We start from the raw sequence: 16179 nt of genomic DNA, 5'->3' as shown, positions 1-16179 counted from the left end.
ATCTTCTCCCCACCCCTGAATGCTAAGTCTCCAGGTAAAGACTGTAAATAAAAGCTAGTTAAGGCTGCCCCTCTTTCCTCACTCCCCTTCTCCAAATAAAAACATTTTGTTCAGAGAATGATCAATGGACATGATTTACTTCTGTCCCAGGTACAGCCAGGCTGGGCTATTTTCTTATAGGAATGAGTACCATCAATATTCCCAGTGTTGCCTCTATTTTCTACAGCTTTAGCATCCTAATTGCTACTTCTAAATTAACCCCGACAGCATTCACCAGAAAGAGCATAATAGACCATCGCCACATGATCAGAAATAATAATGAAAAACACAGATCAGAAATCTGTACTCACTGCTAAAGTCAGTTTCAATCATTCAATAGAAAAGGTCTGGGGACGGGGATCCTCTGTTATACTGCTGGTGGATGGTCCTATTATTTTTTCTGTTAATCAACATGTAATTTGAATCAGCTGTTCTGTTTCCCAGGAGCATTAGCAGCTGTTGTCTTTTTGTGATTCTGGGACGCTGGATCCCCTCCTGGTTCAGCCCCATTAAAATCAGGGTGCCCACCAGGAGCCTGGTAAAAACACATGCCACCCTTTTCTAGGCATTGCGGCCACATGTGCACCACACCTGGAACAAGACACGCGTCAACAGTTGCCATGATAATAAATAAATAAGTAGATAACCATCACAGATGATTTATATAATCAGCTGATTATGTTTATGTACTTATTTATTTATGTATTTTTTCATGCACCTGTTATCTTTAGGATTCAGTATAGCTTTAGTTTATTCAAAGTTAAAAACTTAAAATGTAATTAACACATCACTGAGTTGTGGTTATGCACATTGAATCCACATCTTAAACAAAGAAGAAAATCAAAACATGACTTAACAAAGAGAGTTTGGGGTGCTAAGCTTTGACTATCGCTGTATTGACTTCAATCATTCCTTTTCTGAAAATATATTATGGATAAATAAATCTAGTTTCATGAAAATCGAACTGATTTAAATCTAGTTTATTGAACCACACAAATCACAAATAAAAGGTGTTTAACATAATCTAAACATTTACACTTAATGGAAATAAAAGTAAGCCACAACAAAGAAGAGTACAAATAAAAACTCTCTTACACTGTAAACAGAACAAATAAAACAGACAATATCCATTTTAGTTTTTGTGTGTTGTCATCATGCATGATTGCTTGAAACTCATTTGAATTTGAATGGGAACTGTGAGAAGCTGTCTGGTGCTTTCGGCAGTGATTCCCCCTCCTGCGGCTCCATCTCAAACTGGGAAGTGGTCAAACATAAGGGGGGACATTCCTGCGCTTTTTAAAGACATGTCCCCATCCGTGTCCAGTTTCAGTGTGGCCGGCGCACTGGCTACTCTGTGTCTGTCCCCGGCAATAACGAGCGCAGAGCTGCACTCCCACAATATACCAGGGCGGTGACGTCACTCGGCCATTGGCTCCGCCGGAGATACAGCTGCAAACAGAGGGAGAGAGAGAGAGAGAGAGAGAGAGAGAGAGAGAGAGAGAGAGAGAGATCGGGGGGATTGAAGGGAATAGCTCAACGGTGGTGGTGGTGGTGGTGGCTACGGCAGCCATCTTAGATCTGCTGAGTGTACGAGAATACATTCCCTGGATTTTTTTATACTCCGCCAGAAGAGACACTTTTATTTATTAGCATCGACGCCGCCATTGGGTTTGGGGTTTTTGATTTTTTTTTTTTAAATAACGCCATGCATTTCCGAAGGTATAAACCTCCCGCATCTATAGCCTGGCTGCTCCTTGGACTATTCTCTGCAGTACAGGCAGCAAAAGGTAAGCCGTCAAGCGACTGGAAAACGATTCCCCTGCTCCCTCTCCATCTTCCTCCCCGTGTCCAAGCGTGCCCTGCCCGGGGTTTGTGTCCGGCGATGACGGGGTAACGGAGCTGCGGCGCCGGGTCCTGTTTGGAGTGAGAGCGCATCTCGTAGCGCAGGGATGCTTTCGCCTCCTGCCAGGGCTTGTGCGCATTTTTGGACAACATCTTATCTAGTGTTGCGAGATCTAGGCAGTTCTCATTCCTGTGCATCAGACTGCTTGCTTAAAATGTAACGGGCTTCATTATTGTTGCACATATAGAACATAGACCGCCAATATAAAATATGTTTAACAGCATTCGCATTCTTTGCTGAATCCTATTATAGATGCATCATGCATTTGGGGTTGTTATTCTCCTGATGTGCGAAATTATAACATGAAGATGAAGCTAGGAAGCTAATCTGTATTGATGTCTTAAAACATCGCTCCTTTCTTTCTCGTCCTCCCCATCAACGCATGCCAAGCAAGTCACTGTATATTATATGGCATTCTTCAGGTCAGCATCAGTCCCTATATCATAGTCTCCATAGCTCTGGTTTTACAACACCGCATAATCCGAAGGTTTAAGATCCATAATATGACGCTGTATTAAAACTAGTGCAACATCTGACCTTTGTCACGGTTGAAGATTGCCTTTTTTAATATAATGATACATGCACGCATGCATCTATATTCACGGTCATGCACATACATGTATTTCGCTTTGGTGGGAAGTGTTGCCTAGCTTGTGGATCGATTGGTCTGGGAAAGCAAAAACCCTTTGAACATACGCATTGCAGATCTCTTCCCAAACAGTTTCAACATGTATTTGAAAAATGAATGTGTCTGAATCGTGCCACTGTCGCCCCTGTGCTCAGACACCCCGAGAATCGTTTGTGTTGTTTACTGGGAGTTTTAAATGCATTAAAATAATCACCAGGCTGCTTTGATAACGTTTTCTATTACCCCTTTATGGCTATAGATAAAAATACAACGAGAAAGAAATGTAAATGAACACGATGTAGCAATAGATACATCAGCATTTCACGTTGAAACTCGTTCATTTTTCATGAGTGTTGTTCAATTGTTATATCTGTTTTGCCTGTTTTTTAACCGAATGTCATTATTTCCATATTTTGAAAATGCCTTGACCAGTCTTTATCACACGGCTGGGGCGAGAGCAAATAACTGTTAGGTTTATTTATCGTCATTTAAAAATGTATACTTCGGAAACCTTGATGTATGGATTCATTTAGGCCCCTTCCTTTGTCAGGGTCTATTTGACTCGTACAGCTGTAACAATGTAAAAGCGATGAGGCTGCGTGTTTACAAATGTAGCGTTTTAAAGTGGCCGTCGGATGTTGTGAAATGTATCCAGACACGGGCCGTATCAAGTGATGAGGGCCGACATAGCCATACAGGCTCTGGTCGCGTCCCTGTAGCGCAGATTTCCGCAGTTCTGCGCAGATGTGCAGAATCCCACCGATCCCATTGGTGGAGAGGCGCAGAACTGCGGACATCTGCACGACCTCCAGAAGAGCTTGCCTCCTGGTAAAGCTGGGCTAGCTGACCATGTCGTGTTGCTGTGTCGTGCAGCTGGGAATGTGTGACCATGAACACAGCAGGTTCATTTGAAAGCGACCAACGATCATTTCACGGTCCCTCGATGTTGCTTTTGTTGTTCATAATTTTATTTTATTGTGATTGTTTTTGTTCGCTGGTCTCGTTTTTATTGCTTTCATCAGTTCCAGCAGCACAGGATGCAATTTTACTCGTCATAAATAATCGCTTATATCTATATCAAATCGCTATTGTGATTGTTAATATTAGTATTAACATATAATTTTGTATTTGAATAGAATCGACAGCATTTTAGACCCACACCCTTTCTGTCTTTTTGTGTTCTCATATCTGTTTTCCCCCATTGTCCTTTGATCACAAGACAAGGTAAATATAGGGTGTCTCAGCTGTTACCTTTCTCAGACACCTTCACACTTTCAGGTCCATAAACTATTCATATTCCCATCAATTCTCACCTTGTATGCAGGTGGGTGGTCTATATCTAGATCTCTCTAGTATCCATTACATCCAAATAATTAGACCATGCCAATCTGCAGGGATTTTAAACTAAAATAAATACATTTTAAAATGGGTAGATCTATCTTCCTCTGCCTTTTCCACCCACACCCCCCTTTCCTTCGCCAGAACCTCCGTGTCAGATTCGGTTAACTTCTTGTGACCTTTTGATATAAAGACCTCGGCAGTGAGAGCCTAAAATGATCCCATGCATTCCCTTTAGTATGGGTGGTTTTTTTTTTTCCACCTGGCAGTATTTACCTTTGTGACGAGCTTGACGCTGTTCGTGTCAAGTCCTGGAGAGCTTTGAGAGGCTTAGCTCAACACAAAAACAGGGAAGGTAAAGATTTGTGCCCTGGAGGTTTGCATTCTGTGTTGTGGAAACCAAAGGTAGCTTTGGTATCATCACTGCTATGTGGCATTGAATGCCTTTGTGTGGAAGAATAAGTCAATATCTACCTTGAAAATGTTTAAGATTAAGGATAGAAAAATAATGCACAACCTGCCCTTTCATTTTTATCTTATGTTTACCTCCTGTGTGTGGATTATGGTTTATGCACCACAGTGAAATATGAAACACGGGACGCAGAGAAAGGTTAAGTATTTTCTCATAGATTATTTCCTTTGTATCTCGGAAGTCTTTCAGTTATTTTGTGCTGCTGTGAACCAGGACCCACCCCAAAACAAACACCGCTTTGTCTGTGTGGATGGTGGATCATATTTAACTGTGTACAGTACTACATCATCTCTGAGTCAAACATTACTCACATAGGCGGGAGGAGGGGGTGTAGGCTACCTCCAGTGCTTGGGATGTTGGTACAGCAGGTGCATTGACAGAATAGAAATACAAAATCTGCAAATAGAGAATGGGGGGGGCAAAGAAAAGGGTTATTAATAATCACTGCAGAAACTGCCAGCTTGCATGTAATGCAATCTGACTACAGACAGATGTCAGATTCTTACTCTGGGTGGGTGCTTTTGATAGTTTATTTATTCACCTGGTGGACTCTTTTACAAAAATGGACCTCCAGTTAATAATCCTTAAATACAATAAACTATTATGAACTCGCAGGTCACTGTCAAAAAAGTTACAGCTCATTTACAGTTGTCTAGCAAAAATGCAGAGCAAAAGTAAAGTGTTTTGTTATGCACTGTTTCCCAGCTCTGAAAATGTTTCTCTGTGTACAACCAGGCGACTGTGTGATTTAATTTTACAGGGATCTGAACTGGTTAGGATCTCGGCTTATGGTTTTGGTGGATTCCATCTCTCTCCTTTAGTTTTTGTGTTTTAAAGAGACACATTCTATTTTTGGTATTATTCGTTCAACATCTGTCAACATCTTCTGCTTCAGCTCCTGGTTACTCAGCGTGTTATTTTATTTGTTTTTCTTATGTGTATCATTGTCCTGCGATCCAAGGAAGGATCATCCCAGTGCCGTTTGAAATGAAAAGGTCTTAACTGGAGATTTGTGGGCACATTCCATAAAATAGAAACACAAATGAAGCATAACGCAGACCTCAAATTCTGAGCTGTATAAATTGGGCTCATCCGGATTTCTTTATTATGTTGGTTTGTTTAGGGAGTGCTTACAGAAGGCAGTTCAGTGGCATAAAACCAATTATTTGTACATTATTTTTGCTGGTGGAATTGTAGATCTCCACTACACAGTCCTACATTCCAATTGTTGTATTGCACAGCTGGGTTTTTTTTTTTTATAAGACAGTGTTTGGCTACAACACAGGCTTGGGTCATCCACTTTCAAATCCTCGATGATGAGATCTGACGTGTTGTCTACTCTACTTGGCTGGGGGGAAAAAAGAAAATTGTGCTTTGAAGCTTTTCCAGGTGGATTAATACAAAAAGAAATGTATCTAGAATTTAGAACAAAATATCAAATTGTATCATGAACAGTGTTCAAGTGTGACTTTTTACTTCTATTTCCTCTTTTTTCATGTTACTGGTTATTTCATTATATTTGCATCTGTGCAACTGGTCTACTGATGGTGGGCTTAATTCTGTGTGAGGGAACACAAGTTCTGCTAAAGCAAGCAAGCAAGCAAGCAAACAAATGAGTCAGGATTTATTGTTCCTTGGTATTTGTTCATGCAAATGTCTGTGAAACAAGTAAAACACCTGGACCTTTACCAGAACTTCCTCTCCCTATAGTTGCATGAGCTTTTATCTTCTGTTCTGCACTTGATCCGGTTAGCCTTAGCAAGGCTGAGGGATGAACTGTCAATAACTGCTGGCACAGTCTCTTATACACTCCTGTCAGCCGCTAATTGGAACGTTGTCAGTAAGGCTATCTGGTGTTGCAAATACATAATTAAAATCTTGCTTTCCTTGAGGGACACACTTAAATGCACACAGCAATGCTTAGGCCTAGTTTTCAGTCCATCTGAAATGCAAATTAAAAAATGCAGTACTTGGTGTCAGGGTTGATATTAAGTAGCATGGAGAGCTTTCTGTTAAACGAGATTTTTCATTATGTATTGCAATTGTACTTTGCAATTAACAAAAATGTTGGTCAATAATTGTTTTTGGCTGTTAGTCGTTAGTATTTATTGTAACTTTCTAAATACTTCCTCTTTCAATTTTCAGTTTTTCATTTTGTCAGACAAATTTCATTGCACACATGCCTGTATTTATAATGCAAAGGGTAGATCTAAATCTGCATGAAACACAAGTTCAGCCTCTGTTGGCAGCTTTAATATATACATCTAAACAGCTGCAACGTACGTTCAACCCAAATGGGAAGATGTCTTAAGAAGCCCAGAATGTGTAGGTTGTTGGAATATTAATATTTAACAAACCTTCAGGTCTTGATTGGCAGCAAACACCGACAAGCCTTTTAATTTGGAAGCATTTTTATGATAGTTGGTGATCGTTTTTCTTGTCTGCTGATGTTCAGTTAATTGTTTTAGGACTGAATGGGAACATTACACAGACAAAAACATGCTGATTTCTGTTCAGTTGCATCAGTCCATTGGATGCGTTTTATATTGGGGAGATAAAATAACATTTCAGTGGGAGCAGGCAGAACATTTTTGGTTTTAAATTGCTGATATTTCTAAAAGTACATACATCCACAATCCAGCATTTTTAATTTTATTTTATAGAATGATGTAAGGCCCAACCTGATGAAAGAACTTGAGTCTGAAAGTCTTGAGGAAGAATGACCATTGCTTACTGTTGTCTGCTCAGGTTTTACATGTGCTTGTAACATTTCATAACATGGAACCATTTTCCTTTTGACTGCACATTTTCCTAGACTAACGATATCCATGGTCTCCATTGTAGACCACATTTTTCAACTTCAGTTATCACATATCATTTGACTTAACCATAATAGGGGATGGGGGTATGACTGTATTAAATGTGCTGAAGCAAGATATGGGGTTACAAGAGGTTAAACAAAAAGCATTGCCCATCAGAAATACCAGGAAAGGCATTAAGATAAAGCATATTTTTGCTGCAGTGCTTTCAATTAAAAGCTAAAGACCTCTTTGTTACAATATCACATTGTAACAAAATAACTCTGGCACTCATTAGGGCGACCGTTCAGCATTATTCAATCGGACGAGCACTCTTGTGGGGGCTGCGGTATCCACAGTTACTGAAAGGTCCTTTGATTTCTGTGTGGATTTATTTGAGAATTTGAAAAGGCATGAGGTGGATGTGCATGTGTTTGCAGAGTACCTTCAGGATTTGTGGCACCAGTTTGGTGTCTGTGGAAGGAAAACAAAACTGTTCAGAGAACCTCAAAGCCTGGTCTTTTCTATTCTTCTTCTTCTTCTTCTCAGGATTATTTAATAAATATAAGATGTGAGTTATGAAGATGACTCATCACTCTCACTATGGTACCTTCTAGCCAAATACTGATCATGTTTGTCCAAGGGCTGTTTTACTGGTGCACAGTGTTTTGTGGTGTAAAGTCATTGCTCCTGTTGGTCTCATATCGAGAAACACCCTTTTTTTGTAAATAAACACATGAATGAATAAAGGAAGCTGGACCAGTGCATTGTTAAGTAAACTTTCCCTTTGATTTAAGACACTCAGGCTTGTTTTCTTTGCCTTCCACTGAAGGTTGGGGGGTTCATCTGTCAGGATCAGATTTTATGGCAGGAATGCAGAGTTGTAATTTTTTTATTGGCTGCTGCTGCTCAATCCATTCCCCTGGTGTTTTTAATACTTAACTTTTTTTTTCTCCCCAAGCAGAACTAATTTTATGGTGGGGGACAGTGTTTCCCTCTCTGTGTCTCTTTGAATTGGAACACAAGTTAAAAAAAAAAAAAAAAAACTTGGCTGCTAAAAGAAAAATTTGGATGTGCTTGAGTCAGATCAGGCCATGCAAGGATGTCAGGCTACAAGGGAGATGCATACAAAATGCACTTCCTGTAAAAAGGGCAGGAGAATTCTGAGCAAACGTGCAAATGTAATTTCCTGGGCTACAGAAGCCATGGAAAGTGAAGGGGGAAGAAATAAATGAATGTCCTGGAAAAGTAATTGAAAATGATAGCAAAGGTTGGGGTCTACAGTTCACCACAACAGCTGGTAAAAAAGCCATGCATATTTATATGTACTAATATAACTGGGTGTATAAAGCCCATGTGGCTTTTTACAAAGGTCTTGTGATTTAGAGATGTTCCTGAGATCTGAGTTTGAATCAGTGGTCAAACAGTATAGCCTACTACATGTACAGGTGAAACTATGAAAATATGTGCGAAATGGTGACAAGGATTATCACGGTAAATGCACCACTGAGATGTCCAAGAAGACTCTCCTAGATGGAATGTGTTATCCCTATTTATGGGTCATATTTTTGAAATGTAAAATCTTGGGGACAAAAAAACAACAACAATGTAGTCTTTTAAAGCAGCCAGCAAAAAAGAATGCATTTCATACTGTTATGACGACCAGCACACACAGGCCTGCCTTTCCACACCACTTGTTGTGTCATTGATTGTCGTCTTCATTTTCCAAAGGGATTTGATCACTGCCGACACGCACAAGTGGTGTGTCATAATCTTGCTCTCTTTATGAGAGGCCAATATAACACTACAATGGGGTGATATACTTTTAATCGGTTTAGAAAGGTTTATGGAGCTGTGTCTCTGGCCTCACAGAGCATTACCAGACTGTAGCACATACTTCCACAGGTAGTTTACACCCCCTAATTGAGCTCAGAAACTGTTCTCTCACCTCTTCTCTTTTTAAGCTCTAGACAACACTTTCATTCCCAGGGTGTATGTTGTGGGCTGTGGAAGGGTTGTTGTGTATATTTTTAAATCCAACTTCTCAACTGAAAATTACTTTACCCTAACATTTTTTTTTTCTTTTTTAACATTCAGACATTTTAGCAGTTTTACTCTTGTTTCTGTTTCTACTGCATTTAAATTTTTGGAAACTCAATTGGGAACAAAAGCCTTTTTTTGTTTTTTTTACACCCCCCTTTCCACTAGGCAGTAGAATGAATGTCACAATGCCACCTCTGTGAGGGCTGAGTGGAATAAAAAGAGAGTGACTTGATAGCACTGCGAGAGAATGCAGAATCTTAAAGAATGCGGAAAGAACTTTAGCTACAGACGTTTATGGCTATCAAACTTTTATTATTTTTAACCTTTTGTTGACCATTGCTGTAGAACCCGAAAAAACCTGGGACATTCTGTCTCTGAGAAGAGTTTTCTTTTCTTTCTAGTGTGTGTGTGAGAGAGACTCTCTCTTCAGTTTAACAGTATTGATGACTCATTTAGTTATTGGGATTCAATGACCTGACAGTAATGTGAATCTGTGAATGCTGAGGCCTGGCCTTTTTTTCTAGTTTAATTGTTATAAATATGTGTGTTTTATTTACACAGCTAACAATTTATCCAGGGCAGTGTAGATAATCTTTGTGGGGATATTACCCCTCAGATGTTAAGGGAATGTTTACTTTAGGAAGCAGTATATTTTTGTGATGTTAATGAAACTGAACCGCTCACTCCATGGAATCATTGAAACAAACTCGAGACCAGAGATATTCCCAAGCACATGAACTTTGGTTTGTGAAGCATCATCCCTTTCTGTCTTTATAAAGCATGTACATGTTCTTTCTAGCTGTAGTATGATCAGCATTCTTGTTCATTCTCTGCCTAATTTAGACACCCAACACTTAACCCATTGCTAAAACCAAATGGTTTATTTTATTTTAATTAGTTTGGGTGCTTGGTGCAGTGAGCATTAGTATAGTGGACTTTGTCCTGGCACTGCAGTCTTGTGAGGAAAGGGTCTGGGTACATTCTGGTCAGGGAGACACTACAGTTGAAGCATTGGCGCTCCATGCAGATCCAGCCTTTCTTCCCAAATGGCTCTCCCTTGCACTTTACCTGCTATCTCCCCTACCTCAACACAATATAGGCTAGATCCCTGCACAGGAACGGCTACTGATACAGTAGGTTATCATTAACAAACTGTGTCATATTACAAATGCATAAGGAACTGGGGAGAGACAAACCAAAAAATCTAAGATCCTACAGATCTCTCTCAGCAAGCTTCCATGTCTCTTTGGGCAGGCTTCTGATTTAAAAATGCTTTGAACAGGGCTGTGTTTGAGTTCCCCTCCTCGTCCCCTCTACCAAGTATAAACAGCTTAGCCCTGCTATTGAGCTTCTGATTGTTTTGTGAACAAACAATCTCTTTCCTGCGCACACAGCTCGGCGCTTAACGGAGCACGACTGACGCCCGGCCTCTGCAGAGATTCAAGTGTGATCAGCCAGCTCACTCCCTCTCTTGCTCTCCATTCTCAGGCTGCTACTGTTGCAGCTGCCGAAACTCGAGAGACTCTCTTCTGTGTTTACCAGACAACGCTTGGGCTGGGTACTGTGTATTAAGCACCCCATAAGGAGAACTGAAGAGGAGTGCTCAGCTTTTATGTGTGGTGTGTTCCTGACACTGGATGTAATCTGTAGCCCCATGTGTAAATACTCCCCTGTTGGGGACGAGTTTGGAAGCGATCTGTTTGTGCTTTGCTTTGTTTTCTACTTCTAAGCATTTGAAAAACAGGGGGCTCTCTACATCCCACACACATCTGGTATCTGTTCAAGTTGTGCTGTAGTGCAGTGTGGCTAGTCAACCACACGCCTACACTGTAAATTAACAACCACAAGCAACAAGCCAAGGGCTCAGACCAAGTTATTTAAGCTTTACCTGGGCTACCAGTTTGGTTAATTACTTGCGTGAAAATACCTTTTTCTGTTATTCATGGTCACAAAAATCTTCCCACCCCCTCGAAAAATAAGACGCTTGAGTAATGTTTTTCTTTGAATTTAACCACTGATTTTAAAAGCTTTCATGCATTACTTTTCTCACCTGTTATGTTGCATGTGACAATAAGCTTGTCAGCATTAATGGGGTGTTTGCTTAGTTATTACATATAAATCCATTAGCATAGTTTGTCCAATATATGTAAATTGATATTAAATGAAGCTTCATTTAATATCAATCAAGTACCATTTACTCCTTAATAAACAAAATGTCTCTTTCTTCAGTCCATTCCAGTACTAGAGAAGGTCCTCGTTGTGTTTAATAAAGTTATCTCGCGAAATAAAGCACACCCACGTACTGTATCTGACTTGATATGAATTGAAACAGATGGCTCATCGTTCTTGTTGCATGGAAGCATTTCTTCTCACTTTGCATCTGTCAGAGTTATTTATGGCTGCATGTTGTATTAGTTAAGCTTCATTTCAAATGCTGCAGTTTTGAGAGCTGAACACCCTTACAAGTGCTTAGTGTCAAAGCGGTAATTTGCTTCACGTGTGGCTTACGAGTTCAGCTTGTTGCTAATATCAAAATGTTTATTCCATAATATGTGTATGTGAGCAAAATTAAGTAAGAATAAATACCATCACATTCTGATGTCTCCACTGTTTCTTCTTGTTGTTGCCTATAACCCCGACCGGGATTAGCAGAATGTACAACAGAAGGTTTTCTGCATTAGGCTGAGCATTTTCCCACCACCCATTATTTATACTCCATTCTAACTTTTACCTTTCTTTGTGTTCTTTGCAGGCTTCAATCTGTGAAACTATTCTGCAATAAAAGGAAAACTGAAGTGTATGGTGTGCAGTAAGCCTGTGAAACTGACGTGACCCACACAAGGGCTTTCTGTGTGTTTCCTCTATGTTTGTCAAAGGTGAAGAGTGGTGGCGGAATAGATCTGCATTATCTTATCTGCTGTTGCTGTGCAAACAGCGGAGGCTAAAATACAGGGTGAAAGCCAGACAGACACATGAGAACTTCAGGGCTAGCTGCTAAGTGGATTGGATTGAGATGAAAGGGGCTATTGCTTGCTTCCCGTCTTTCATTGGAGGTGTGGTAAAGGGCCCTTTGAGTTCAGGTGCCAGATCTGAGATGCCTATTGTAAGCAGTGACTTTGCAGCTTCTGCTGAAAGCTGTAGTCTCCATGCTGCTTCATCATGGTGTGTTTTTTTAATGGCCACAGGTGCTTTTTTTAAAGCACACATTGTTGTGTAGAGGTCAGGTAAGACATTTGTCTTCTGTGTTGAATATATGTTACATTTGGCTACTATTACAGCACAGACTCTGCATTACCGATCAGAGCTTTGAAGAAACATTATAAAGAACAAACAGAATCAACTGATGAAGAACGACGACAATAATTATACAAATGATGATGATAAAAAAAATCCATATTATGGCATCGTTTTTTAGGTTTTGGCGAAATACCTGCAGCATATCCCAAGCTGGAAATCAATTCAATCCAGACCTAGGGTCAATTATATTAAAATAACAATTTTTCAGAAATTGAGTTGCAGTCGGAATTTTGTCCAGTTTCAGTGAATTTCAATGATATGAACAAAGCAATTTAAACCTGTTGAGCAGTTGTCAGTCGTTCATGCTGCAGTATAACAGAGTGTGTTCAATATATATATATATATCAACATGTTCTAGTCAACTACATCAAGTTTCTGGTATTTGCCCTTGAGCTACAGCACAGTGGGTATAACAACCACAAGCAGCATGAACGGCTGATTCAGATAAAACCATCAGTCATTAGGTGTGGGAAGCCTACTGTGTCACAGTTTGACTGGGTATTGTCTGCCGATTCTTGAAATTGCTGACAGTTTACAGTCTGAATCAATAGGCAATGCTCTGGTCTCATTGTCTTGCAGTCACTCTCCCCAGTCAGTACTTCATAAGATAGCCAATACTGTTCAAGAAACAATAGAGTTAATGGTGGATACTTTCCTTGTCCTGATTGTCAGTGTTGTAAAACTGTCTCAGACTATAGTGCTAACTCTAGTATCTACAGAGAAGAAATTGCCCAAGTGCAGCAATTTAAATGCACATCCTTTTTAAAAATATATATTTTAAAGCAGATGCATATTTTGCGTATATTTTGCATATCAGTATAACCATGGGAAATGGGACAAATAAATCCAGTGCACATAAGTTAAAATCGCACTGATACATAAAATCCACACAGCGTAAGAGTGATGAGATATTTAGAATTGAGGAGCAGCGCTTTTAAGAATTGCAGTTGGGCCTAATTTAATTTCCCTGCAGAACCAGATTGTAGATCCAAAACCATTACTGTGTCTGTCTTTTGTGTAAGCACTTTGAGGAAACTTTGCATCCGAGTACACAAGGGCAAAAGTAAGTTTAATAGGATGCCGTTAGCTGCAATGAGTCATGCTTTCAATGTCTTTTTATAGCCAGGCTGGCATATTAATCAGTGCCATGTGGCTTATCCTGTTGCCGCTCTTTCCCTTGGAAGCAGACACTGGTGTTTTGGGTTGGGGACTAGTACTGTCCACAGTTTTACAGCCAGACTCTTAGTTCTACCGTTGCTCCAAAATGTTGCCATTGTCTTCCGTCCGGGTGTCTAATATGAGCAGCCCATAGGATAGTGAATGTAAAGCTAACCGAAACTAACCTCACTGCAGATCATACACTGTTCAACCTGTTTTCCAAAGACTAGGAATTGCATAGTGCATTCCATTGGCAACTTGCTGATAATTCCAACAAACTTAGTAAATATGTGCCCTAGAATGACTGGTCTTTCATGCAACTCACCTACAAAACCTCCCCCTTTCTTTTCCATAGCGACAGACAAAGCGTCTGTCCCCAGTAAGGCCAAATTAATTGATCGGATATGTTCCTTGTGGTGTGTCCACAATTAGTCACGTCTAGGCTATGTGGTTAAGGAGTTGGGCTTGTTACGGGAGGTTCCTGGTTCAAACCCCCACTAACTCATTGTGCTCCATTATTCACAGAAGCCACTAACCTTAAGGTCTGCTGTAAGTGACTACAGCATCCGTTTGCTACGTTGCTTCTCTCCTTGTCTCTCCTAAGCTGCTTTGGGTAAACGCTTCTGCTGAATGACTGACTATTATAAAGATAATCAGCCTTGAATATTCTTATATGCTTAACTGTGTTGTGGTGAGTTATGGAGAACTCCATTTTGTTTTCTTCAATGGACGTGCCTGTTCAACAGGGATAATGATGGCCAATTTTATCTGAGAGAGTGATTCTATTGCAAACACACACTCCTGCAGTCTTTTAAGTTTGCACACAGCTCTAGCTGACTGAATGAGAGCATCTATGTTGAGGGGTTTAGAGAAAACAGGGCTGAGATATGATGCTCATCATTCACAGAAAATATCCATGTTATTTCAACCTCCTACTGGGATTCCTCTCTTCGGAAAGATATAAATCATCCATGTTGTAAAACCACAGTCTTCAAGACAAAGACATAACCATAGTCCCCTACTGCATTTCCCAATATTTACATGGAAATATGCTCTGGTTAAAAATGAAATAAAGATAATAGAGTAGCTGACTGGAAAACTAATCCCAGCCAACAAGTTGTTGGTGTTAAATGTGAGTCGAAGACCATCAAAATTAAATTACAAAGCATGAGAGCTGAACTGTGTGTCTACAACAGCTGTAGGGGTTCTCTGTTTTGAATCACTTACTTCAAGTTTGATTGTTGACGTGCCTTGGGATCTTATTGATTTTTAGACTAAAAGAAAGAGATGTCAACTATAAGTCAAGGACAGAAACAACATCCTGTGTTTTAGGCAGGCATATGAAAGCTGAGAAAAGGGTACAGACAGTTGTGTAAATAATGAGCCCGGATAGGTTTGTAAGTTATTTGATCTTTGTATTTCCTGCCCAAAGTAAATCGTAAATCCACCAGCTAGACACACGCTTTCTGTCACCGCAACATACGTTAAATATCTCTGAGCTTTGTTAAAGTCTTAAGTCTGACACATGACCTAGTAAGTGAATGAAATAGGAGCATCTCATTATAGTATTAGATGTCATTTGGTTTTCATGATGCTTAGCAGAAGTGCATACCATTCGTAGTATATAGACTACAGCACTGGGCCGCCAGGTGAACCCTTGAACTCGGTCCCAGCAAGGGGTATGTATTTATAGAGCAGCTGGGTCTGGAACGGAAGAACGGGAGGAAAAGAAGAGATTAACATCGTTCTAATTTTCTTTATTAATGGTTTCCATGTCTAGGGTGTGTTAACTGTGTCACATACCAGGAATTAATGTTGGGAATATGTTCATGCATCTAGTGGAAACCCAACAACTCCCCACATCAATACTGACCCCCCAACCCCTTATCCAGCTAGGTAATCGAGCCAATTCTTCACAATTCAGAAACCGCCACTGTATTTTGGTGATTGATTGGATCTGTTCCCACCCTGCATACCTCATTCCTTCGCAACTGCCTGATCGAAATCCTGGTAGATTAGGAAGTAGATGGGTCTATTCCAGCAAACCTCAACATGGATTTTGTTTTTAATTTATTTATTGTATTGTTTGCACCACATGGAAATGGAGTAAAACACAAAATTGTAGGTCTCTGGTTTTTATTTTGACCTGTCAGTGGGCCTGGTCTGTTGTCCTCCTCATCAGTGTACAGTCATTGTCTTCTCTGTAGGTCTGCAAGTAGGTCTTTCTTCTCTCACCCGAAATGCTTACAGTATCAGTCACCTTATCAATGAATGCTTCATCTGCTTCCCTCCTAGTAATGCGTGTCCCCCAGGAAAAACTAATACGGATGTCTTTGTAAAATGTTTTTTTGCCTTGCTAAGTTTAAAACAATAGAAAGCTCTCGTACCGGATGCTGCCACTTCCTTTCTGGCCACAGCACTCATAATTTTTTTCAGAAAGCAAAGTTCATGACTTGAGCCGAGGAGGCGGTTTGGTTCAGGAGCAGAAGTGGTGGTCATGGGT

General features: G+C 40.2%; 1 protein-coding gene across 4 annotated transcripts in view; it reads left to right on the top strand.

Annotated features, from left to right (window-relative positions):
• Positions 1-1524: 1524 nt before the first annotated feature.
• clstn1 (calsyntenin 1) overlaps positions 1525-16179 on the top strand; it is a 45860-nt gene continuing 31205 nt past the window's right edge. For 2 of the 4 annotated variants that reach the window (XM_066691035.1, XM_066691033.1), the window contains exon 1: positions 1525-1826. In XM_066691035.1, the coding sequence (XP_066547132.1) occupies positions 1745-1826 (82 nt within the window). In that variant the 5' untranslated portion in view covers positions 1525-1744. The remainder of the gene's footprint in view (positions 1827-16179) is intronic. The other 2 variants (XM_066691036.1, XM_066691034.1) reach the window with 1 other exon arrangement.

The sequence above is a fragment of the Amia ocellicauda genome, chromosome 18, assembly GCF_036373705.1.
Source record: "Amia ocellicauda isolate fAmiCal2 chromosome 18, fAmiCal2.hap1, whole genome shotgun sequence".
Classification (NCBI taxonomy): Eukaryota; Metazoa; Chordata; class Actinopteri; order Amiiformes; family Amiidae; genus Amia; species Amia ocellicauda.
Note: the sequence above shows the minus strand (reverse complement) of the source record. Positions and strands in the feature narration are given on the sequence as shown.